Source organism: Amphiura filiformis, chromosome 13, assembly GCF_039555335.1.
Source record: "Amphiura filiformis chromosome 13, Afil_fr2py, whole genome shotgun sequence".
NCBI classification, from domain to species: domain Eukaryota; kingdom Metazoa; phylum Echinodermata; class Ophiuroidea; order Amphilepidida; family Amphiuridae; genus Amphiura; species Amphiura filiformis.
This window is the reverse complement of record NC_092640.1, coordinates 16,486,046-16,512,616: the sequence shown is the minus strand read 5'-3', so window position 1 is coordinate 16,512,616 and position 26,571 is coordinate 16,486,046. Positions and strand designations below refer to the sequence as shown.

General features: G+C 37.8%; 1 protein-coding gene across 1 annotated transcript; it reads left to right on the top strand.

The window, feature by feature from the left end:
* Positions 1 to 2,546: 2,546 nt before the first annotated feature.
* On the top strand, positions 2,547 to 26,187 carry LOC140167448 (uncharacterized). Its single transcript, XM_072190754.1, has 10 exons — positions 2,547 to 2,564; positions 2,747 to 2,930; positions 15,134 to 15,219; positions 16,022 to 16,053; positions 18,007 to 18,034; positions 20,181 to 20,271; positions 20,572 to 20,643; positions 23,718 to 23,822; positions 24,678 to 24,795; positions 26,085 to 26,187. The coding sequence occupies exons 1-10, from the start codon at positions 2,547 to 2,549 to the stop codon at positions 26,173 to 26,175; spliced, it is 825 nt and encodes a 274-aa protein (XP_072046855.1). The 3' UTR covers positions 26,176 to 26,187.
* The last annotated feature ends 384 nt before the right edge of the window (positions 26,188 to 26,571 follow it).

Genomic DNA, 26,571 nt, shown 5'->3' with positions numbered 1-26,571 from the left:
AATCTTTCAAAGGCCCCCTTTGCAATGATTTTTCATCAAATTTACCCCCCTTTTTCATGCAAAATCGAGGACAAAATTTGACCAGAATTTCAAACACTCCCCCTTTTCAATGATTAGAATCAATGACACTAAATACTGACATAAAATTACCTCTTTTTATCCAAATTTCACGGACAGTGCAAATTAAATACCACCTACTTTGCCAATTTCGCGGTCCTTGATATAAGGGAAGTGCACTTCCCTGTTGCTATACGGGTAAAATAACTTAACCCCTTTTCTGCGCAATTTGGTAACTCTCATGGTTGTCAACTTTTGTGTTGAGTTAGGGGGCCGGGAGTGCCCCCCTCCTCCGGGGCTAAGTAGGCCTACTCTAAGTTGAACTCATCCTCGCCTTCGCTGATATTGGGCTTCATTTAAATTTATTCGCTATTCCCTTGCGGAAAAGCTTTAGGGTCATTCAAAATTGTTCCTATCACTTGGTTAAACCTATCATCATCCTCTGGTCATAGGGATTCAAATGTTACTTTGACATATAATATCTATCCGGGCTATATACGACTTACCGATCTGGAGGGTTAACATTTGGCCCCACACGGGTCAAATTGAAATATATCCTCCGAGTAGGCCTAACTCAAATTGTTTGTCTCGTTTTATTTCAAAACAAAAGAATAGTTTGCACTACCGGTATACATTGTTACCTATATAGGTTGGCATAACACAGCGAAATGGGTCAAGGTGATCATGACATATTTTGCTAGTTTGTCCAACATATATAGTGCAAACTTGATAGATATCAGGGAGGATATAGTTTGACCCATACTGCAGTTACTGTCCGTTTTCCTATACACACTACACAGAGCTCTCACAATCGACGCGTGACCTCTACGGTATGAAGTGAAGTAGTGTATGTTAGAAGTATAGGCAATTGCCTAGTTAACGTCACTGTGTGAAAAATAACCGCGCCAATATTTAAAGTATTCTCTGAAATTCTAGAAAATATAGTTTTGTAACATGTCCTAAATTTTTAGTTAATTTAGGTGTTTGGAAATATTCGCACTTTGGTGTTTTAGTGTATGTTATAGGTAATAGGACATTGCCTATATTATAGTTAACGTAACTGTGTGAAAAATAACCGGCCAATATTTAAAGTATTCTCTAAAATTCTCTCTAAAAATATAGTTTTGTAACATGTTCTAAATTTTTAGCTAATTTAGGTGTTTGGAAATATTCGCACTTTTGTCTTTTAGGAAGGATATGTAAACGACAGATAACACCAAAAAATATGAAGAAATTATTTCCAAATTAAACCGTGTTAAGTCTGCAAACCATTACCGGTATGCTTCTAATTTTCAAGAACGCTGGTTATTAACAATAAGCACACTATTGTCTTGTTTCGTAAACAAAAGCCCACACAGTATTATTTAATAGCTTGCGTTCGCTTTATAATCGTTCACCCAACTGAAACTGTAATACCAGCTCATTGCTCATTGCACAGGTAAAACCAGTGTGTAGTGTGGATTTAACCATCTGATTTAATCAGTTGAGCTGTTTTCAATGAGTGTTATCTTGGTTTAACCCTAAACCGTGGTTTTTGTGCTATCGGGAGGGAAAGAAGGAACGAAAAAGGAGAGAAGATGAAGAAGAAAGTCACTTGGCATCCCCGGGATTCGAACCTCGGACCCCTCGCATGCCACGCAGAAGATGATCCCCAGCATGTAGCTACACAGATGACGTTGGCCCGGCCAACGATTCCCTGAGTATATATGACTTGGTCTGATTGCGTCATGAAGTCCCGTGGAATGCATGCACGCAGAGCGGTTTTAATAGTGAGCTTTAGTTAGTGAGTGGTGAATTATTATAAAAAAGGGGGGAAAAGATTTTTGGCAGGCCAAAGGGGGGGGGGCAAGCGATTTTTGGCCGGTCAAAAGGGGGGGGGCAAGTGATTTTTGGCACAGATATTTTGGGCACTGTTTCTATATTAGGGCCTACACCCACCCTAAAAAGGTGTAGGAAAACATTTCGGGAACACGTTCTAATAATTTTATGCAAACTTTCTCGCTGCGCTTGCATAGGCCTATATGATAAGACAATTGTTTTAAATTCGGGTTCCCCAAAATCTTAGTGCATGGAGGTATATAAATAATTTATATACCTCCATGCTTAGTGTGTAAAGGGGGGAAAGATTTTTGGCACGTCAAACTAAGGGGGGAGTTACGTCAAAAGGGGGGGCAAATATTTTTTGGCACGGCCAAAGGGGGGAGCGATTTTTGGCAGACCACTTTGAGAATTCACCACCCTGGGGGTACACATAATTATTGCACAACCCCTAATTATTGCACCCCGGGATTGCACCACCCCTAAAAAGTCAGCAGGTAGGCCTACAGGTGCAGGTGGTATCACTTGCTGACCTGCGCTACCTGGCTGCGCTATTTGGTCTGCTGCCCTCACAAATTGATCTTTTTGTGTGTCACTGCACCGCTGCGCCCATACGCGTTATGTAAAATTAACACCTTTTTAAAATTCAAAATAAGCCGTTACATTTAATTATGTCGCGAGCAAAACAAGTAGCACAGAAGATAAAATGATGAATTAGTGTGTTAATATGTAAATTGGATCCTAAACCTGAATAAAAGAGGAGAAAATATTTTGGAAAACAGGTGATTATAAAAAAGATAATAGTACTGCGCTAATTGGTTCCCTACAGTATAATTGCTTTATTCGTCGTTACACGTCGCATTCTGTGTAGCGATTTCGCCAAAAGTTATCGGGAATCGGCAAAATAGGCGTCTCTTCAACAACAACGCTTTGTCACTCTTTACCACCTCGTGCCGAACTGCGGACAAAACACAAATTTTACACTGAAATAAACCCTTTTAAATTGCAATATGGCACGATCAAAACAAGCAGCGCGCAAGAAGAAGGCAACAAAGGTAATGAATATATGTATTGAAAGGTAAAGTCGATGTAAAGTGAACAGTAAAATGGACAGAAAAAGAAAGGATGTTGCTCGCGTCGTTGGTTTAAATTGCACAGCAAGCCATTGCCATGCATGCATGATGCTTTTGTCATTGTTGATCATGATGCATGCAGTTCATCATCCATGTCATCATGCGATCGACATAAATAGTCAATACAATGAATAAATCCTGCGGAATTTTTCATTTTCAGCAACTTGACTGTAACTGTTAATTGCCTTTGTACAACTGCATTTCATTTGATTCCATTTAGTGTCTAATAAGGAGAGAGGTAGAGAGGAGGAGTATTCATTTTCATGATCCTAGGCCTGCCATCCTCTTCTCATTCATCATGTTCATTGCCATTTTTCAGTAGATTCTACTTAAAAAAGCTTATCCATTGATTGTTATCCAATGACGTATCCCCAAATTTTCAGTTGATTCCGATTTTGCGTTTGCGAGTTACGCATGATTTATGTGTATTACACTGCTCCATCTGTTGGACTTTCGTTCTGGTAGTGGTACACCAGAAGTTCGGAACGTTATTCAAATTTGACAATATTTTTGAGGAACAAATTAAGGCCAATGGAACTCGATTATTAGTTTCCGATTGGATGTTTAAAAAAAATGATGAGGTCGCTATTTCATTATTCATTATTCGGTCTCTTTTCATTATCCATTAATGTCAACAAAATCAATGATTTTATGAACAGCTTTCTCCAAATTTAGGTACCCCACCAGTACCAAAGTATATATTGGTGACACCATCTCAAAACGGGTATTAATGCTTAGATCATCTTTACAGACATTTTGCAACAGATTGAGAAAAGATTTGAATGTGTTTTCTTAAAAATGAAAAGAAATTAGCAATTTTTGTAATCACTAGAAACATGATGAGGTAATCCTTAAATTTCCATTATTTACTACATCCTCTACCCCCACAACTAATAAAAGTGCCCTGATTATGATCAGCAGGGGATGTCAGACATTTTGAGAGTTTCAATTTTAATTATTTCCATTTCAATGTTCAGATAATTGACTTTTTTATGAAAATAATGAGTTTTGGTCAAATTGAAAAAGTGATGCGGGCGGTCAATAGGAAACTAACAATCGAGTTCCATTAGCCTAATCTGCAAGAAATTTTTAGTAAATCATCATGCGTGCATGTTGTAGTAACATGATGTACGTCATAAACATTGTAGCCAGAGGTTTTCTGTGCAGTGAGTGACCAGTATAAAAATCTCAACTTTTTCGAGGAGAATGCCCCTGCGGTATTCTACGGAGGACAACCAACCAAGTACAAGGGGGGGATGAGGCTGTGGATCATGAAATGCCCTTTTTAACTTGATTAAATATTTATTTTGTGTTCATTGACTTTTCTCTGCAGACTGCACCGTACGTCATGTCCTCATGAAATGTACATGGCTAGACATGTCCACATTGCTTATTATAGAGGGCGACATTCAATCCAAAAAGTTTGGACCACAGTAGCTCACAGTCAATGGCTTAACTGTGTAATCCCCATAGGGAAATACAAAAATGTGAAATTTCGACACCAGAAACTTGACGACGCAGTCTAAAAAGTGCTGGTACTTTATCCTTGATACAGAAGTCAGCATGCAGTGAAAGTTAGATTTCATAAAATAAAATCGCCTTTGTTTAAAATGGATCATCGTGGTAAAAAATGATGCATTACATGCTTTTTTTGTACAGTAAGTCATTGTAAGGCATTGTCAATGATGGCAGAAAAGTGCAGTTTTTAAAACAGACATTTGCCCATAACCGCTAGTTTTTGACCTACAGACATGGTTGACCCCTCATTTTTTAAGTTAAATAATCACCTTTTTAAACAAAATAATTTCCATGTGAAATATCCTACTTAAAGATTAACATGCCTAACATGGCAGCATAGGACGCAGAGTAGAACAGAGCGCGGATGTGTATTATTTCACAAATGTGATCAATCAGTTCTGAAAATGTTGCAGTCTACAGATGCGCTGTACACCCTTGTGAATATGTACTGTTATTCAGATTTCCTTTTACAAATTAAGCGTACGGCTAGCCGTCCACGTCCAGCGCGTATTATTTTGCACAAGATCCAATGCACACGTTTGACGTTGCTCGCGTATACGCGATGGTTAACGCTGAAAAGGAAACTTGGAAAATAAACGATCGAATATCAAATTATGAGGATAAGATTAAGAACTTGGCCTGAGTTCTTAATCGGCAACCAACCCTCGGCAACCAACAGAAAAAATTAGAATTCTTGTGTCAGGGTTTTTCCCTCGAGCTTTTCGTTTTAGAAGTAACCATTTCATTACGTTGTTATTCATTCTTATTCAATGGGTGCGTCTTGTAAAGAATTTACGTAATTTACGCCACGCAACGGCGCACGCTTGTTGCTCCTCAATGATCGCTAGCGATAATGCGTTCGCGTAATACACGTCTGGCGAGAACTAAGAACGCGATTCGGCGGCTTAGATGTTCGTGATGGTTTCGTTCATTTAAAACAACGGGATGTCCTCACAAAAGTAACTTTATTTTTTCTGAAAAAAGGCAGTTTTCTCGCAAAAATTACATTAAAACTGAATAAGAATGAGAATAAAAGATAGGATTTTGTCTTTTGCCTATCAATATCGTGTCATAATGGATGGGCTGGCCAATATTTTTATCGTAGGGGATACCGGACGCGCCGGCATCCACTACACAAAATATTGGCCAGCCCATCCATTATGGCACAATATTGGATAGGCAAAAGACAAAATCCTATCATTTATTCTCTAACTCATTGTATTTATTAAAAATGCATATTTGATAAAACAATAAGTATTTCCATTTAAATTCAGTCAGTTATATTCGGTCTGAAACTGACAATATTTTAAACATAACATCACAAATTACGCAACAAACCCAAATTGTGAAAAAAAAATCACCCTTTGGCAGATTTTGGGCTATTTCTCTATTTACTGATCCTGCCCAAAACTGCTTGCTTTCGATATACCAGGGATGCAAGTTTTCAGGATTTTTACAGAATTCAGGTTTTTTTCTAGTCCCGATTTACGCAATTTGTGGCTTTGTGCAGTTTTGGGGCTTTTTAGCCCAAATTTACGCCTCCCCCAATTTTCAGTATTTTTTCTTCAGGCTTACTTACATGTACATCCCTGTAATTGGCTGTTAGAACATATTACAAATCCATTTGAAACAACCAATCGTTGTGTTTGTTTCATCGCTAATGCTCATGGTCAAAATATTATTTGAAATTCAAAGCAAAAAAAAACCACCCGTTTTGGAATGTCAGTAAAAACTTGTTTCCAGGAGAAACAATTTTTTTTTTGCCTTAGGCCTATCACCTTTACATTGTGCATTAACCAATATCTTACCCCAGTGCCAGTGTACCGTAGCTGACTAAAAGTCCGGATGCAAAGGAATGCATGCGGCCAATCCTGGTCCTTTCTTCAGCTTCAGATATTGTTTACAATTACTAATATTGAACACTGAATACTCTCCTGTGGGCATGATTTACAGCTGCCGTCGTCGTCGCTGCTGCCGCCATTGTATAGATGGTAGCGAATTTGCAAAGTCCCAGTGGTTGAAATTGAATATTAAGCTGATAGAGATAAAGCAAAACATGGAAAGTGACAAGAGGCGAAACCTTGTTAAGGGCGTACTACACCCATATATTGGTTTGATTGGTCTAAATAAATATTTTTTCATTTATAGCTAGGCGATATATGCACGGATCATGTGAAATAAAAAAAAAAAAAAAATATGAAAAAAAGAAGAAAAAAGTGCTTTTAAACAATTGTAGTAAGTCATTTTAGCCCTATATATATTTTGTTTACTGTATCCTAGTTACTCAGATGGGTGTTTCATAACAAACCATGATTTATTCTATTCAGCATGTTCAAGTAGGGTACATGAATAGAATACATTAAATCCTTTGTTATACTCTCTATAGAAAATCTAGTGGTGCATGCAAAATATATAAACACTTACACAATGGATGTATAGTCATTAGTCAATAATATTATAATGTGTTGTTAGGAGAAGAAAAGGCTATTAGGTCACAGTATGTCAGGTTATAGGTCAATTGGTTCAGGTCAAATTTAAGCATCAATTTTGAATACACATGTGAGAGTTTGTGATATCATAATGAGGAATAATTTTGATATTCTGTCTTTAACTGGATATATATCGAGAAGTGCAAGGTGGATATACTAATATATCTTGGGATGTAAATGGTGAGTACAATTTAGAATGCCTAGTTGAGATGGATTTCACAAATAAATATAAAATAGTTACCAAAATCACAAAAGCTAAGCTTACGGAAAACTACCCAATATGGTGGTATAGGTGACAAGAAATACAAGTTTGTTCAACATTGCTGTAGTATGGTTGTGGTAACCTGTTACCTGTGGCTTAATTAAGTTTCAGTGAAATAATGTCGCAAGTTAAAAATACAAAATATAGCTCAACATTGAAAATAGAAGCATTTTAACCAGTTCCTTTTTTGATAGTTGTGGAGCACCAAGTTCATGAAGTCATAAAAGAAATCAGGAACCACTTATTCCCATTTTACATATCAACTTTATTTCCCTAACGTGTTAGCAACACATATCCAAAATTTTAACGAAATCCGTTGATAGTAAGCTTTCCAAAATGAAGTGAATTTAAATCATCAGTGATGTACCACCTTTTGGCTTATACTTTTAAAAGCATGTAAGCTACGTTGATACCGATACCACCAATAAAACGAGAAGATTTGCCCCTTCATTTTGCATACCACTTTGTCCAATTTTTTTTGGTAATTTCTTCACAAAATGCAAAAAAATGCAAAAACAAAATCAATGGGTGTAGTACCCCCTTAATGTTATGGTGTAACCTTTGAACTTTTTGAAGGCTAGGAAGGTATCACAATTCTGTTGACTTATTCTTGTTTTCTGTTAACTTTAAAACTTTGATAGTTCATGATACGACATCACTTTGCAAATTTGCTCTCCATTTATTGCGTTACTCCTACAAGTTTTGTGCGTATGTGTAGTCCTTGATAAACTACACTATAATCAAATTAAGTAATTCTTGGCCAAACTGGAACACTGTGAACGCTAGTGGCTCTGCGATAAACACACACGAATATAGCGCGGTACAGAAGAAAGTATACACACGCCTTACACTGCGTACACACTTAGTACCAGCGTTCGAAATTTTGGTTGTCCGGTTGCCCGGGACAACTAAAAAAGTGGCTGGACAACCAAAAATACTGATTCGGTTGTCCGCCGGACAACCATAAATCTGTAGCCAAAATGGACCTTTGTACATACGGACAACCAAAAACTTAGACGGACAACCAGAAATTGTAACCTGGTTGTCCGTGGGACAACTCATTTATTTTTCCTTAATTGAACACTGCTTAGTACACTACATGGACACAACACGCATGTTCTAGTTTGGCCAAGAATTACTTAATTTGATTATAGAGAAGAACAGGCCTAGTACTCTTGCTGTGTTCAGTGCGTGTGGACGCCTTGTGACCTGTTAATGAGTGACATAAGGCAGGGCTTCATATTCCTTCTGAGCACGGAACGAAACTTTGACACATATTCGGCCAATTGGATTACCTGCTTATGATTTATTAGCAAAGGGGACCCACATCTGTGTTTGTGCTGCATACCACGACTACACACTAAAAAAGGTAGACAAAGGCTGTACTATTACAAGTGCAATCAAGTGTAGTGAACGTTTAATCACTACATGTATGATCACCTTTGAATGGATTTGATGCGAGCTTTGTAAGCTTATGATTTTTGGGCTATTCCATTTGGAATCCCCATCCCTAAGGAAGACCTGACCTTAATCTCAGACGCCCTCCCATACAGCAGTGCACAATGTATAATTGTATATATTTCAAATGGAGCCGCCCATTCGGGTTATCTCATTTAAAATTCACATCTCCTGTGTAGACTAAGAAGATTAAGGTCTTGTCTTCCATAGAGGTTGGGTTGTGTGGATTTCAACTGGAATAACTTGGAAGTATTATGGGGATGATTTTCCCTAAATATCATTCTGGTTTGAGCAATTTCACTCTGCTGTTTGAGAGAGCTTTTACAGAGTGAGTCATCACACTTGCTCATTTCAAAGTCAAGGCATTGAATTTGGCTAAATACTTTAATGAGAATTTAAAAGAAATAATAAGTTACAGACAAGGAAAGAGTCACAATTTTTGGTTGATTTTCAGTTTTTACCCTCTTATTTGAATTTTTAATGGTGTGATACACTAATGATGGGTAGAAAAAGACCATTGGATCAAGAATCGTAAATAATGCATACTAGCAAATAAGTCATGTTTGCAATAGCTCCCTTCCCAAGAGTCAAAACAAAAATCCCAATTTGTGAGCATAGCATTAGCAAGCCCCCCCCCCCCAAAAAAAACCCAAAGTTTTTATGTTTTCAAGGTCTAGAAAGGTCCAAATTTGGGAGTGAATACATGTATGTCCACTTTTCACAAAATACCCCCTCTGGAAAAAAATCAAGGCTTTTATACTTTTTGGGGTCAAAAAAAGTTCCAAATTTGGGAGGAATGTCCACTTTTTCAAAATCTGCATCAAGATTCCTGCTCACGGCCCTGTCAGGCTGTTCCTAGACCAGTTGGTCAATGTTTTACAGTTCATGTGAAACTTAGTGTAGTTGTTAGTAGGCCTACCCTTTGTTTATAGGGCCAAATATCCGTTTTTATCCTTCCTGTTTACAAGATTAATTTTAAGCAATTTTATTTTTTAAAAGAAAAAAAAATTCAGAGACTTATATAATTAATGATCTTCCTTTACCTTCCAACCGACACCAGCCTGTCATGTCATATTCCTTTTATTTGACATGTGGTTTAAGTACAAACCTCAGATCCACCCAATAACTCAATGGCCCTGGCTATTCTATAAATTTTCATCAGAAAAGCCCCCAGCTGTCTATTAAGTGCTACTCCGTTTCTAAGGGTTATTTCAGAGAATGCAGGGGCAAATCGCCCATCACCCTGTATTTTTTTTAATTAATTTGAATTGTCTCAATTCAAATTTTGCTAGATTATACTCTAGGTGTGAAAAAATGGAAGTTCATTGATTGCTTATCAAAATGTTGCCCATAGCCCGATTTCCGCAATACAGAGCAATATTGGACCAGTAATGTCGAGAGCTGGTCTTGCGCTATCTGTGCATACTTATATAACCTTTGTTTCATGAATATTACACCACCAATGTATACAGCTATTTGTGTCGAGGGTATGCCAGCAGATTGTATGTATGATATAGGTGGACTCCCTGCATGCTTGGTTGTAGATACATTGTACAAGAAACTTGTTGCACACCCCCAACAGGACAGATTGTGCCCCTCGTGTCCTCAGTTGCCTGACTGCCCTCTGAACAGCCGGACCACATACCCTGCAAATAATGGTCCAGCAAACCTATGTATAATGACCCTTGCCAATAGAAAACCTGCATCAGACGGATATAATATATATCATCAATTTAACATTAATATTGACTTGCGTTATACCAACTGGTATGGTACCAACTGGTATGGTACAAATAAGAACTGACCCTACACATGTATTATAAAGCAATACACAGAGTGGTCTGTGCACTCATGGATACAACAATGACCACTTTGGGCATACAAATTCTGTCACAGCCGTGTCGTAAAGTTTGGAAATTAAGTGACATTGGGCATCGAGAACCCACTTCAGATGCAAACAGGTGCTGAGCTACAATGTGTTCGTCGAAACTCTCGAAGATGAGAGTCAATTTTCTTATTGATATGGCTTGAGAATAACAAAATGAATTGAGTTTCATGCTGAAGATATGTGCTAGCTGGTGCTCGTCCGAACAGTTTCAACAAGTCTATGTAGGCGTTTATAAAGAAAAACCAAACCAGAGGGTTTATGAGCTAGAGTGGTGCTCGTTCTAACAGTTACGACAAGTTAATATGGAAATACGATTCTCGGTGCGAATGAGATTCATGCTTTAAAGATGCAACAATGACCTTGGAAGATGAATCATGATAATGAGCGATACCAGTTGAGAAATATATGTATTGGAAGTGGATGATCCACTCGATTGGTGTCAAACAGTGATCTAATGCGCGCTTGTTATCCACATTATACATTTCTCTCGCTTTCTTTTTTACCAGTGTTGTGCGACCGTTACTATTTTTTTCTCCTATGTACGTGCTGACAATTGTATTGATGAATGCGATGTAATAAAAGTGAATAAATCGAAGGCTTCATCATGTTAATGATATGGCCTTACTTGCATAAAAAAACTTCTTTTAAAGTACTCCGGGTCGTGCGTGACCGCGGTGATGTAATACGTAAGTTGTGTCGTGCGTGAATTTTTCTCTTGTAGCAAACGTAGATGGTCTTGCGTGACCTACTTGTTAAGTGAGCCTTGGTCTTGCGTGGCCATTTTGTGCTTGTCTTTGGGTCTTATGTGGCCCTACATTATGTGTAACGTGCGTAACGATAAATAAAACCGTGTAATATCCGTCCGTCACATAATGGGCTTTATGTAGTCCATGCCGTCCAATCAAACAGATCGTGCAAAAATGTTGGGTCTTGGGTCCTTGTTCAAATTTCTGCTCATTTCTTGTTGCTGCACGATGTTAATTGCACAGTGACATTGGCAACATTTAAGATATTTTGAATATATAATATTGCTCTTTTTTCTAGTGATTCTAATTAATTTAATCTATTAGAAAGATTTTTTATAATGTCCTAAATTGGAGCATGCCAAAGTCAGGCCTGGCCAAAGTACTTGTTTGTTTTAATGCAATCAAACATGTCTCAATTTATGCAGTAACAATGACATTGCATTGTGCATAATTGCTATAAATAACTGCTATAATTGCTATAAATTAAAAGGACTTCAAATCATTGCACTTAAATGTTTAGAATTCTTTTAAGTCAAATTGGTATGTTGTTTAGGGTTAGCTGAGGCCTTACTGTTGAATAAATTCCACATGACATCATATCATAACATAACATCAGTTGTTTGTGATCTCTTAGCGTTTCAACTGCGACTAAAAACTTGCAATAAAAAAAATCATTTTTTCCAAATAGAGCAGAAACTTGCACATCAAACACAAGACCAAAACACCTAATTGTGTTTCTTTCAACCAAATTATATCAAAAAGGGAGACAAATTGTCTATCAGGCTATCCATATTTTGGCACTTTGGCGCCGTTCCACCGAGCACACAACATCACTCATCTTGATGTACGTCAGTCTCCCCATGATATGGACAGTGCTCGGCCGTCTTTTCTCTCTCTCTCTGTCTCGTCTGGCGTGTGGGTATGACCCAGCCCTCACCAAGTTCTGGCATGGAAGGTGCATGTAAGTCGATCGATAAAACAACATCTGGTCAGGGGTGGCGTTTTTCAGAATTTAGCGTCTAGAACTGAACATTCTCAACCAACAAATTCTGTGTACATGATGGGTAAAAAATGTCCAGTAGTTTTGAACTTAAATGCCATTACAGTTCAAACTGTTTCCAGTTGCTTAGACCCTGAAATTTGAAAGTTGAACGCCACCCCTGCTCGTGGTGTGATGTTTATGTGCTCAAGGCATATGAAAACCAATTAAAAAATCTTGTAAATTATACTGTTGATCCAAATTTAGTTTTACAGAAAATGTGACTGCATAAATAAAGTGAAAAGAAAGACAACAAGCAAGTTACCTTGGAGTTTTATATGACATGGTTTTCATATTCCTTGGACATAATTTTGCTTTGAAGCATGTTTACACAACATTTTGCGGAACCAAAAAAATCCAAAAACGTAAGAAGTTTTTAAATAATGAGATAAAAAAAATTGAAATAGTGAATGCTACAAAAAAAATGTTCTCTGAATTGATGACATGTCAATCGAGATCGAAATGAATTCCATGCTCGATTGAATAACAGAAACTTGGGCAATGTGCACAGGAGTTATATTGCCCTTAACCGAGCTTGAAAGCGAGTGTAGTTCATAACTGGTTTGGTGTTGGAGAAGGATTGATATGTATTCTCACGGCTGACTTACACCATAACATGTCTATGGCATGGGAGCCAAGACATTGACTTGCAAAGGATATGGATCATACATTACTGAGTGCACGAGCCTAACTATGGAGGTACAATGAACACCGATATGAGAGCTGACATGTACAGCAATTATCAAAGCATAACAAACATGCAGAAGTGATCTAAAGATGGACAGAGTCGACAATGTCGTGACTTGTCATGTGATCAATTCAAGAGTTAACAGATTTGTAGCTTAAATTTATCGGATTATAAACATGCTTCAAACTGGAAGTGTAATAATTGAGAATATACGTTATAAAAACTTAAAAAATGTTACAAAGTTGCAGAAAACTTGATTATATACTTGCATGTAGGTATCATTCATTCAGGTGTAAAATCAAATAACTTGGTCAGTGTGAGATTTTCAGGCTTTTTGCAATTAATTTCAGAACCGTGAATTAAATAAGAGGCCACAAAACATTTCTGAGTTGAATGCCTTGGTCCTTTATAAACTTGAAATAAAACATACTGCCAAATTGCTCAGAACTTATTGAAAAAATAAGTAACACTTAAATATTACGTTCAAGTTTTCTGCAACTTTTACTGTTAAAACTGGTAATTTTAACAGAATATCTGCCAAACTTGTACAGGTATAGGTTACAAACCAATTTCTGCATTGAATGGCACACAATATGGCTTATGTTGGTGGGCCCTTTTAATGATATCTACAGTTCATCGTACTCATAGCAATTGAAAAGGCACTTCTCCATGAAAATCAACAAAGTCAAAAAAACATGTCCCACTTCGAACATAATGGAACTAAATGTATCAGATGGCAACTGTATGTTGCAAAGCAAAATGTAGCAGATTGTAATATATGTTGCAAACCATTACAGAGCAAATTGTAGCTGCTAGCAGATGGTAACTTTACGTTACACATCCTATCGAAGCAAAATGTAGCACTTTACTTGAATTAACAGATGGTAACTATATGTTGCAAATCAACCCAAACAAAGCATGGTAATGGTAACTGTATCATGTTGTAAACGCAAACCCATTTTGAACGATTCCTGGTTCGGTTATCAAAGATAAAAATGCTATTTTGCTAACACATGGGGGGGGGGGTAGATTGTGAAAAGCTGAAGATTTACAGCTTCATTAAAAATCATCAGTTGAGCAATTGAAGCAAAATTGGGAAGACTTGCAATACATGTAGCTGAATGAATGCAGAAATGGGTTTAGTAACAACTTAATGTATATAAGATGAGCGCTGAATAATATGTAGCTCTACATGTAGACTAGTAGATTATAAAGCATATGTGGCAGGCAGAGTTCTAAGAATTTACCAGTTTTAATTATTGTTGATAAAGTTGACTAAATGATAGCATTGTTTTAAGGAAGTAATGTAAATTTTAAAGGGGGATGGTCCAATTCTGTTGACCACATTTCAAATTCCCAGTCAATTTAGTGTACACACTATGCAATGTTTCCTTCAGATCACGCTACTGTTTGTTTTGTAGAAAGTGTTGGAGAACAGCCTATACTACAAGTCGTGTAGTCTTGTTTTGTGGTTACGTATATATACATACATCATATTGTTGTGGAAAATGACATTCTGTACCCAATATCAAAAGCTTTTATTTCAGTGAGAAAGAACAAAAAACAAGGCGTGGATGAGTGGCTTGCAGTTGGTCCATCCTCCTTGAGTATGTTTTGACTTACTATGCATAGTATGGTAATGTTGTCATGTAAATCAAATTAGCAGATACCTGGCTCTAAGTGATGGTTATCAAAGAGAGCAAATGTTATAACTTGTCAGTACTTTGTGCACTGGTGGAAAGAAGCACACACATATACATGTCCAAGTATATATACTGCTGCAATCCTCTATTGTGTAATACTAATGCGCGACATGAGAGCGATCATCATACCATTTGTATCTAATACAAAGCCATAAACGCACACATGCTGTTATGAAAAGAGTGCGGAGGCCTGCCTCTTTCAAAAGTGTTGTGGGATGCTGCTGGACAAAAGCAGATATTCTTTATTCAAATTGTGGATTGATGATGACAAAATGTCTAAGTACATTTTTAGTCCATTCTCTAACTGATTTGTTGTTTGTTGATCCCTTCACAGGCGGCAGCACCCCAGCTGAAGAGCAGGCCGCAGAGGAACAAGTAGAACAACAGGAAGAAGAGGTGGCATCTCCTCCACCAAAACAGGTATGTACAACTTTGGTAATATATTGACGGAGCATATTCAGAGCGTATTTGCTGCTTTGAAACGCACTTGTCCGAGGCGATCTGCTGTTGCCACATGGAAATTAATGAATTCTGAGCCGTCTGACTAAATTTTTTCATTTACAGCCATCTGGCTAAAAAACAATTATACGCCCACTGTCCTGTCCTTTTGCAAAAAAAATGGTTCTGTAGCCTTGGAAAGGCATTTTTAAGGCCAACTAGAAGCTAAAAAGCTAACTTCCAGGAGCTTTTGGGAGCGCTGATCCCACGCAACATCCTAAGCTTTTTTAACATTTTGCAGAAATCTGCTGCATTTACATATATTCCAATGTTAGCAGCTCTGCATTGCAAAGGAAGAAATAACCTTGCTTGTGTCAGAATTGGGCTCCTCAGCCGCCAGTTTAATTCCGCCCATTCTCCACACAAGCTGTCTGTCAATTATAACTTAAAACGCCATTTCTGAATGGCAACGCACATCCCATAAACAGATATAGATGATGGATCTCTTGCCGTATGTCCAAGTTCAACTGATGTAGACTACACATGACTTGATCATGACTTGCGTATATTAAGTAGCTGGTTAGCAGTCATTATCCTGTTGACTGCCTTGCAAGTCGTGCTTGAAGACACGTGGGAAAGATTTTAGCCGATCAAAAAGGACTTGCAATGCAAGTGCAATGCAAGTATTGGCGGATGGTTTGTATGGAGTGAGTGGGATCATGGAGGAGACAAGAATATGCATTTCTAAATATTTTTATTGCTTTACACATTTTGTTCATTACAGACCAGAGGAAGAGGAAGGAAGAAGTCAAAGCAGTAAGTCTGAAATTCTCTATTATATATTTAAATTGCTAAATTGGCATTCATTATTAATACGTGGATTGATGAATTTTTGTGTTTTTCCAGTTATGAAGGGTTAACACTTCCTACGACCAAGGGCAGCAATTTTGAAAAATTGGGTGTTTTTGGGTGCTTTTATAATAGCTGCCGTTTACTGATTTTTGCAAATAAAATTCTCTACATTGTGTAGATTTTGTGTCGAGTTTATATTATTTACTCAAATGTATCAGAATATTATTTATACAATTGCTTTTGAATAAAAATACAAATAAAATATAAAAATTGATCAGTTTGAGTAAGTGTTATTTTTTTTTTTTTAGTATTTCACTGTCAATTTACTGAAAGCCATTTATTTTCAATAAAATAAACACTGAATGTAAAGCATATGCATGCATTGCATGTATATACATTGGTTCACTTCAACATGTTCAACTTTCACTGGGTTCAATTTCCTGACTTGCAAGTTCGGTGTGTAGAGCATTGTGATGACGTCAATGATTTTTCGCAGTTGAGACGCATAGCGTGTGGACAAACCGCACTTGCGCTTATGTACGCTCTTTGCGATGAATGTTACTCGCACAATTCGATACTGCAGTAACCGAAATTTCAACTTGAGTTGAGATGAACTAAAAATCTGTGTACGTACTGTGATTGAATATTTATTTTGATGATCGAATCTCGGACTTATGAACTATGAAATACATGTATAACAAACTTACATACAGAGGCACGTAGCCTGTATGATCACTGCTTACTCATGAAACACAGCGTTGCTCTGATGTTTTTATGGTAGGCTAAAGAGCAACCGTCCCACGAATTGAATACAGTACCACGCATTGCATTGCATACATGATACTACAACCGCTAAGACGGTCACCCAGTGGCCAACACATATTCAGACCTTCCGATGCTTGTTCATCCCTGTCAACAGCTATAACTGCTCCCAAAGTTGCCCAGATTATCATTATTCCGTAAATCCTTCAATTTACTCTCACTATCATCCAATTCATCTTGAAAACACGGTTTAGATCAGCGTTAGCACATCGCTTCGCCGCTTCGCCATTTCGAGATCACATTGTTGAATTTTCCAAAAGACGTCGGCGTTTCTAGATTGTTTTCCTAAAAACATTTTAGCAGCTTCCAGCGAAAATTGAGTCTTTTAGCTGTTGACATGCCTTACTTTACCACTGATTTTCAAGGGACTTAGGCTATCTAGAGGCTAAAGGTCATAAATATTATAAAATAAAATTTGCCTGAATTTAAATTTTTAGATTTGAGATAAAAACACCTAAAAATGACGACGGAAGAGCAATTGCAAATTAGGTGCTTTTTGATCGCGATTTTTTCGATTTTTTTCATTGTTTTACTGAACAATGACTGGCTTACATAAGGCAGGCAATATCGTTTTAACGTCACGTGACCCAAGTGATTCACTTCTGAATCACTTTGTCGTAGGAAGTGTTAAGAAAATGAATGGTTAACTTCTAAAGGGGGTAAAAACAATATCAACATTTGTCTAAGTGACTCAGTGGCTCGCTAGCAGGTGTGTAAACCACAGGCATGAGAATTTTCAGGCTCTTGACTGAATTCAGACAGTTTTGTTCAAATTTATATATATATTTTTTTTTCAGCCCGTTTTGGGCCTAATTCATGCGCTTTTTCAGGCAGTTTTCGAAAAGGCAATTCTCTTGCCTGAAACGAAGCGTGAACCAGTAACTAAGCCTATGCTGTATTCACTATGATGGCAAATAACATATATATTTGGGTACAATGCTGTGTTTGGTGAAATATGGAAGTTAGAGGAACAGACTAATCTTTATGACCAATGTGCTTGGGGAGAATTAAGAAGATCACTGTATTTTAACTGGATTTATTGGCCTTGCTTGTAAGTTGCAACATTCTAAATGTTTATATTTTATCCATTTTCAGAGAAGAAGAACCTGCAGCTGAACCAGAGGTATGTAACTCTTTTTGTTCATCAGATTGGCTATTCCAGTTATTTTCCACCTGCTATGTAAGACATGACCATCTGCTTGGGGAGTGTGAACTTCAAATGGGGTTACTTGAATGGGGACTCCATTTGAAATATTCACTCCCTGTGTGAGAGATTAAGGTCTTACCTAGGGTGTGTATGGATTTCAAATGGAATAGCCCATGAAGTGCCAAACCTTTTGGGATTTGATTTCTGGAGCTACTTCAGCTCCCAAAAAATCACAAAGATTGAAAACTAATAGAAGGTCATAACTTGTAAAAGCAATTTCATGATAATTGATTATTAAAAAGAGGCTTTACAGTTGATACACCAAGTCCTGTAATGAACAAGAGTCCTCTCGTCTTACTTTGAAAAATGTATGGTGTTAACCCCCGATTGTCCCTGTGGGCTATGTCACATAAGTTGATCCCTTAAGATAAAAGTGGATTGTTTTCTGGGTTCACATTAATGACATGATCCCTTACATCTAGCTGGCAGGTATGTGCACTGAAGCTTGTAATCTGGATGTGGTGTGTGCAGGTATGCTAGTGGACAGACCTGGACAGTAGTCAGTAGGTCAGTCCCATTTCTTTTGTGGACAATTCATTAGGTATTGTCAATATTCAGTGTGTTATGTAAATGAGCTCCTGGCTTACTGTTCATGGAAATTTGGGCATTCATTTTCAAGAGCTTGGAGAGGTAAGATCGCTGCTGCCTATTTCACTGAGAGTTGTATTTTTCTTCATTGATGGTTCTGGCGTGGAAAGGCTTTACCAGTTTGCGATGCTTCAAACAGAAAAGATATGCATCAGGTCTTTATGGATGCTAGAATCAGCAAAAGAAGCTAATTTGCTCCTTGGTAGCATTGGGTTTGAAGCTGACACTTTGACTTTTCCAACTTTGTGAGAACCATGCTGGTTTAAGACATTGTTTGTCCGTACATGTGTGTGTATACTCTACTCTTGGACTTGGAATGGGGAACTGTTGGTTTTCGTTTACATTCTACATTCCATGTAACTGTTGGTTGAAACTAGGCGTGGCTACGTGTTGTGGCATTGTATGAATGGATTCAACGTATTGTAAAACTGCTATCACTCAAAGAAAGTGATGGAACTCTAGTCATTTACTTGAGAACTCTAGCTTAGAATTTGCGCATGATAGTTAACGCATTCGATGATAAAGTATGTTGCTATTGTTTTACGGTCGGTCAGCGATTACATTTCACAAGTTACAACAGATGTTATTTATTCTGAAAATGTTGAAATTTGGAGGAAAGTTATTTTGATGAGTCGACTGTATATTTTGAGTAAAGATTGCCAATTTTGAACAGTCAAAAAATTTTGTTGAAGGGCGATGTTAGCGACGTCTTTGATGCGATTGCTCGGCGTGATCGGCTGTGTTTACAAATTTTCAAACTCTTGTCTGATGTCATTCAGTGCCAAACTTGTGTGTATTTATTTGTTTTTGCCATTAGTGAGATTGATTTATTTTTTCAAACGTAGAGGCTCTGCCTATGACGTATTATACCACAAATATGGCATACTAAAGTTCTTTCAACATATCTGGATGCATGGTATCAGAAAACCATATCCACATTTCAGTTATTGCCTCACATCTTTGGCAGTAGTAGGACATGTCAAATTGAATGGACTTTATCATGGTATAGCACGCCTGTTGATTCCTTTGTTCCGAATCAATCGATGAAGAAAGAACTTCTATTACAGAACATGGGGTGAAATCTACACCCCCTGTGTAGCAGATTAAGGTTATGTCTTGCATACGGGGTCAGTCGGGGTGTATGGATTTCAAACTGGAATGGTCTACTTTGTCCTAGTAGTGTTTGGATATTCCCTCCCCAACTCAAGTTCAGACGTGTGTCATGGATGCACAATATGTGGAAGACGTGAACTGATTCTGATCTATAAACAAACTAGGATCTGCAGAGCTTCAAACTGGAGATAAATAGCTATTTTGTTGCCAACCCATTTGTGTTACCTAAATAGACTTCTGTGGTTAACCGTCTAGATAAGCCTTGACATAAAAAACTCAAATTGTGCTTTTAGATGTTAGTAATGTTTAATGTGTGTATTACAAAATAGATTGATCATTAAATTATGTTTTGAACCCATAGGAACAAGAGGAAACGCAAGAGGAGGAGCAGGAGGAAGCTCAAGAGGAAACCATGGAAACGGGAGGAGATGCTAACGATGGTGATGAAGAAGGCAAGTCGTGTTGTGTATATTTGAGATTCTGTCAATGATCTGTGCCCCTGGAGCTCACTTTGTTGACAAAATCTCAAATGTGGATCCATTGGATCCATATTTTGTTCAGGAAATGCATCTGAGGGAAAATGATCATGTGGTAACAACAATTGCCTGTGGTAACAACAATTCTAGGCACCAAACGGATACGAATGTGGTGTAAGGAGTAAGTGGAAGTCGACTATATATTAACCTAAATTATGCGAGGCCAAACTGTCTGGCACTGCAAGTCACTGATGTTTATTTATTTATTAATCGCAGAGCAAGGTGTCAAAATGGAAGTAAAGGATGAGCCTGAGGAAAATGAGGAGGAAACAGAGAATCAAGAAGGGGGTGAGAATTTTACATTTGATGTTATTCCGGGTGAAAGGATGGTGCATACTAACAAATACTATTAACAGGTTCTCTTCATGGTTATGTCGTCATAATCAGATTATCGACTATAGTAGTACTAGTAGTAGAATAAGCTATTACATTTGAAATCCATACACCATGTGGAAGATGTGGCCTTGATTTCAGATTTCAAATGGATTTGCCCATTTAAGGTAATTCCATTTGAAATTCACACTCCCTGTGTGGAAGATTAGGTCATGTCTTCCATAGGGGGTGTATGGATTTCAACTGGAATAGCTCAATAGAATAACATTTCAAGTATAAATCAATGAAATTTAAAATGCTTGTAATGCCTGTATCATATTAAGCAGTTGCAGCAAGCATAGCATTTCTATTACACTTTTCGCATCTCGAACCGTTGCTTGATAGGAAAATGGATTGCCAATATATCAATCGGAAGTCGCTAGCATGCCCTAGTGTCAGATCGGTGTCCCTTCAAGGTAATTCCAGATGTTTCTATCGCAGCAGCAATTACTATGATATGGGCATAAGATTGTAATATTTGGATGTGGCTATATAGCGGCAACCTGGGTATGTACGTATACCGTATTCTCTGTAATTGACACCCTCTAATAAATGCCCCCATCTTTTTTCAAAGAAAAAAGTGACGGGCATGTAATTATAAGCATGTTAAGTAAACTTGAAATTGCATGGACAAATCCTATTCAAACTTTCATTTCCACCCAATTCATCGCCACATATAGTAGTAGAATGTTCATATATTTAACTTAATAAATCTTATTTTTGCATAAAAATGCACGAACAGATCCATGTTTGTAGAAATTTGGGATAATATGTGGCCCCCCGCATGGAAGCCATTATGTTACATTTCAAACCGAAAGTCACAAGGTTGTGAGTTCCGGAAGTCATATTTTGCAAGTTTAATTTAAGTTTTAATTACAGAGAATATGGTATCTTGATTCTCATTTATATATTTGTAGTACAGTTCATACCACCAATTTGAGGTCCTGCACCAAACTCAAAAATGAGTGCAGAATATGGAGGGTGCAAATTATGTTACAATCACTTTTGTAGTCAGTTCCGCTTGGATACACAGGAACTTTATATTTAAAAAAACCCCATAAATGTAGGCCCAAATTAAGCCAAAAGAAGCGTAAAATAGGGCTAATTACATTCGAGGGGTGCGAGCCCGAAAGCCTCAACTCTCAATCACCTGCTCCCACAAAATGAGCATAAAATCGCCAAGGCACTATAGAAGATTCAAGATGCAGTCCATTAATCATGACAAAATTCAATAGGAAATAAGACATTGTGGAGGAAATATTGATTTTTGAAGATCAAAGCAAGGAGCCAACTTTATGCTCATGTTGTGAGAGCTGGTCATAGTGAGTTGCAGCTTTCTGGTTGTGAGCTCTCGGAATTATTTAATACAATCTGAGAAGGATGTAGCACTTGACTCTAAGAGTGTACTAAAGTGAAGTGTATGATCTTAAATTTGTCCAACTTACTATCTTTCACTAACCCAAGGCCAATTCGGATTCAAATTTTTTTTTGTTAGGTTCCAAACAACAATTGTACAGTGTACACATACTCATGGAGATCAATGACACAATTCTTGGCTACCAGATTTAGTATTTAAAATGCAGGAGGTACACTTCTTGTTTACCAAGTGCTACAATCCAACATAGCAGTACTTATACTTGTTCATTACCGTATGTAACCCAATTAGTGCCCTCTCCCAATTTCAAGGGAACAGGTTGAGTTTTCAAATATGGGTTACGAAGCACCTCTTCTAATGACTTTACAAAGCACCTGTGGGTCGAATTGGGTTAGATACGGTGACCAGAGAATGGGGAGGAGCTAGTTAAGTAGGCCTATATAATGATTTTGGAAAATATACAGCACCACATAAAATTGCATAGTTTAGGTATATTCGTTTTCTTGGCAAGCGAGTCGGTACATATCATTGGGTGCAACTTCCCAACACAAGCATTTGCTCAGAGCACTGGTGTACATGTGCACATGTTTAAAGATATTGGATCTGCAATTCTGCATGCTGCGATTGCTGCGTCAATGTGTTGATGTCACTGACTCATCAAGAAAAAAGGAATATAGCACCACATGTATCAAATGATGCCGTTGGGGTAGAGTAAGAATTACTTTCTGATCAATACTAACTGCAAATTAAAAGTATAATTTTGGGGTACAAACCTCATGGCCAACCTAGAATGGTTGTGTAACTTAAACAACTGCCGCCTCGTATGTTGTACGATGTAAATATAGGTGAAAGGATTCACGGAGTCTGGTCTTTGGAGGCACCTTATGGAAGACATTTGAAGCCTGATGTCTGACTCACTGAGTTCACCACGGACACCACCACTCACCCCATGTTACACATTATCATTATTGGCAAACCAACCAGATTTTCATACAGACACTGCCTTTTGATAGGCTCAAGAGCAAATCGATTGCTCCTCTACATCTCTTTAATGACATGTAGAAGAGTGATTTATAACTCTTCTTGATGAATTGCCAACTTAATGGCCACTGGTCCAAACAGCTCCTCAAAAGCTCTTCTTGATGAGGCTAAATGAGCAACTAAATAAGCATTCTACAGCTCTAGTCTTAACCATATTTCAAAAGACAGTGTCTGCAAAAACAATCTCATGCATCTTTGCTGGGAAATAAATAGTGTGTTTGTGACCAAAGCGATGAGAAACATCAAACATTGTGGTAGTGAACTGAGTAAGTTTTGACAAACACGGATTATGTGGAGTCCAGATGCTCTCGTCAGCACACAATGGAGATTTGGTGATGTCCTCTGACTCCTCTCTAGCATCAGCTGTGTTACTCCAGACTAGTAAAATGTTTTGCAAAATCCTTTTACAAATTAAAATTAATTTGCACACGTAAATGCTTGACGTTATGCAAGGACTACGCTTAAAAGGATTTGGCAAAACATTTTGGTATACTCTGTCAGCACACAACTGAGGTTTGGCGATGTCCTCTCTAACAACAGTTGTTTAACTCAATTGACTTTTCTCCCTGTACAGGTGATGGTGATGATGGCGATGAGCCACCTGTGAAGAAGAAGAAGAACACTGCTGGTGAAGCTGAGAGCACCGCAACAGAACAGTCTACAGAAGAGGAAGACAATGGTAAGGGATTCCTCTTGACAGCTCTGGTGCATAGGGCTATTCGCTGCCGTAGTGTGCGTTAGAATATGACCGTTGCTAGGTCAACTGGATCACGCTTTCTTTGTTACGAACCACTGATCGAAATGATCACAACACAAAGCCTATGGCATATCAAAATTCGGCACAGGTGTATGAGCCCAGGCTTGGAGCAGTAACCAATGGTTACTAACGTGCACTACGACAGCGAATTCCAGTCGAAATCCATACCCTTATGGAAGACTTGACCATAATATTCCACACAGGGTTGCAAGCTTCATTTGAAATTCACACTCCCTGTGTGGAAGACTAAGGCCATGTTGTCCATAGGGTGTGTAAATATATGGATTTCAACTCGAATAGTCCATATTTCAAGGACTATAAATCTTTCTCCTATAAATCATTGAATGAAGGCTTTTTCTGGTGTGAATTGACTGTCTTGCAATCCAAAAGTTGCATCAACTGAGTGGGTTTTGGAAACGCACTCTCAGGGACTGTCTTTTGGAATTTGCAGGAGAGCATTAAATAGCTCTTCTGGAGCCTCCAAGGAGAGCTGTTTAGAGCATTTACAATAGAACATAAGGAGAGAATGGTGAACTAAGGAGAGCTAAAATCACTCTCCTATATCAGATTTAAGGAGAGCAGTAGAGAGCGATTGCTCTCACCCTCCTCAAAAAGCAGTCCCTGCACTCTCCATTGTATGTATACCTTTCTGCAAAACCTCTTAGTAGCAAATGCTACCTTTTGTTTTAGTTTACTGTCCTTCTATGCAAGGTATAAAAAGCTTCCATTGTTATGAATTGATTTGACTTTGAATTGATGGTTTTTATTTCTTCACAGGTATGATAAGTGTTTTTGTGGCCAATCTCGCTCCTCGCACAGAGGCTGAACAATTGGTAGAATTCTTCAAGACTCATGATGTCACAGTTCACAATGCCAGAATAGTTAAGGCCAGAAGGTAAGAATGAGAACAGTTAACCCCATGAGAACAACCTAGCAATTGGTCAGAATGGATGTTGTTTCATTTATTGACCCAATCAGTGATCTTGTAAGAATAATGCCATCATTTAAAATGAATGGGGTGAAATATTTTCCAAACTGTATTCTTATTGGCTATTCAACTGAATATCTCTTGTCATCAACCAATCAAAACATAATAATGATTCATAGGTAGTGCTGGAAAGAGTCATAACTTAATGAACATATTTATCTACAAAGGGAAGGTACTTGTATGCTGCTATTAAAACAGGGAAAAACCCAAAGAACAAATAGCAAAATTTCAAAAACTTACCATGAAGTGATAGGAATTATTATATTAATAGTGCCCTTAGTTTTCACAAATACTTAGTTTTTAAAATAAATAATACAAAACAGCAGAAAGAGATAAATAAATTGATAAAATCAAGGATAAAAATAGCTAATAAAATATCTGTATGTTAAATCTGTTATTGAAAATTATGCAAATGAAAAGTGCAAATGTTCATGGTCCAATCCAGCACTAAGCACAGGCTTGGTAGCATCTTGGTAGATGTATTTGTTGATAGTTCAATGATGATACCCATAAATGTTTCTAAGTGGTATACTAGTCTAATCCGCTAGACCACAGATGACGACCAAAACGAGGCATTTGTCTGAGAACCAATGTCAACAACCTCTGGGCAAAATCATGGGAATACTAACTTGCCAACAACAAAGAAGATTGGCCACATTGCAGTGTACCGGAAATCTCTGACCAGGGTGGCTAAGACACCCCAGGGAGGGTCTAAGACACCCGTAAGCTGTTCTACACCATTCAGACTATCGATGCTTGGGTGATCCTTATTAATTTATGAAATAATTGACTAATTGTTAATTATGCTTAATTATGTAATGATATTGAGGACTCGTTAAAATACATGCAGCTAATTTCTCTACAATGTCCTCTATTGTCTCTAATATCGGCTTTCAGCTTAACCAGAACCACTAGCAGGTTATGTTAGCACATCTCTATGACCGTAACAAGTGTGATTTTGATGATTTTTACAGTCCTGATGTGCAAATCACTGAATGGACCTTTAAAGCTCTTTGTACAATATCCAAATATTGGTATGCTTTTGATGGGATCACTGATATTGCATGCCAAGTGTATGACATGATCACGTTTCCCATGGCATCTGTTGACATCGTTAGTGTCCTTGTAACTTCTTATCCCAGGTCACTGTGTAAATATTGCCAAGTTAATGCATATTATATTACTTTCTGTTTCAGGTTTGGCTATGTTGATGTTGAAACTGAAGAAGACTTTACAAAACTAGAAGCTATTGAAAGAAGGAAGTCAACGGATCAGAAATCAGGATAGAAAAAGCAAAAGGTGAACTTAATACAACCCTGGTTGGCTGGCTGGCTTGGAAGTCAATGTTAAAGGGATAATGGTCATTTTGCCAGCAAAATAGATTTAGATTGTGACAATCCTTGAATGAAAACCAATCATTGTTTCTATAGTCCATTTGGCTTGCTTAAGACCGTAGCATCCGTGTGTGATACATGCGCAATCAAAGGCGGTGTATATCTGTAGCACGGGATGCAGCGCAAAGTGACGTGTCCTACAGATACACAACCCTTGACTGTTCATGTATCACACATGGATGGTACTTTCTTGAGGAAGCCAAATAGACTTAGCTATCAGGGAGCTTGGAATCTGTAACACAGAAGTTAGGATCTCACAGGCTTATTGAATCCTGGCATTAAAAGGTGA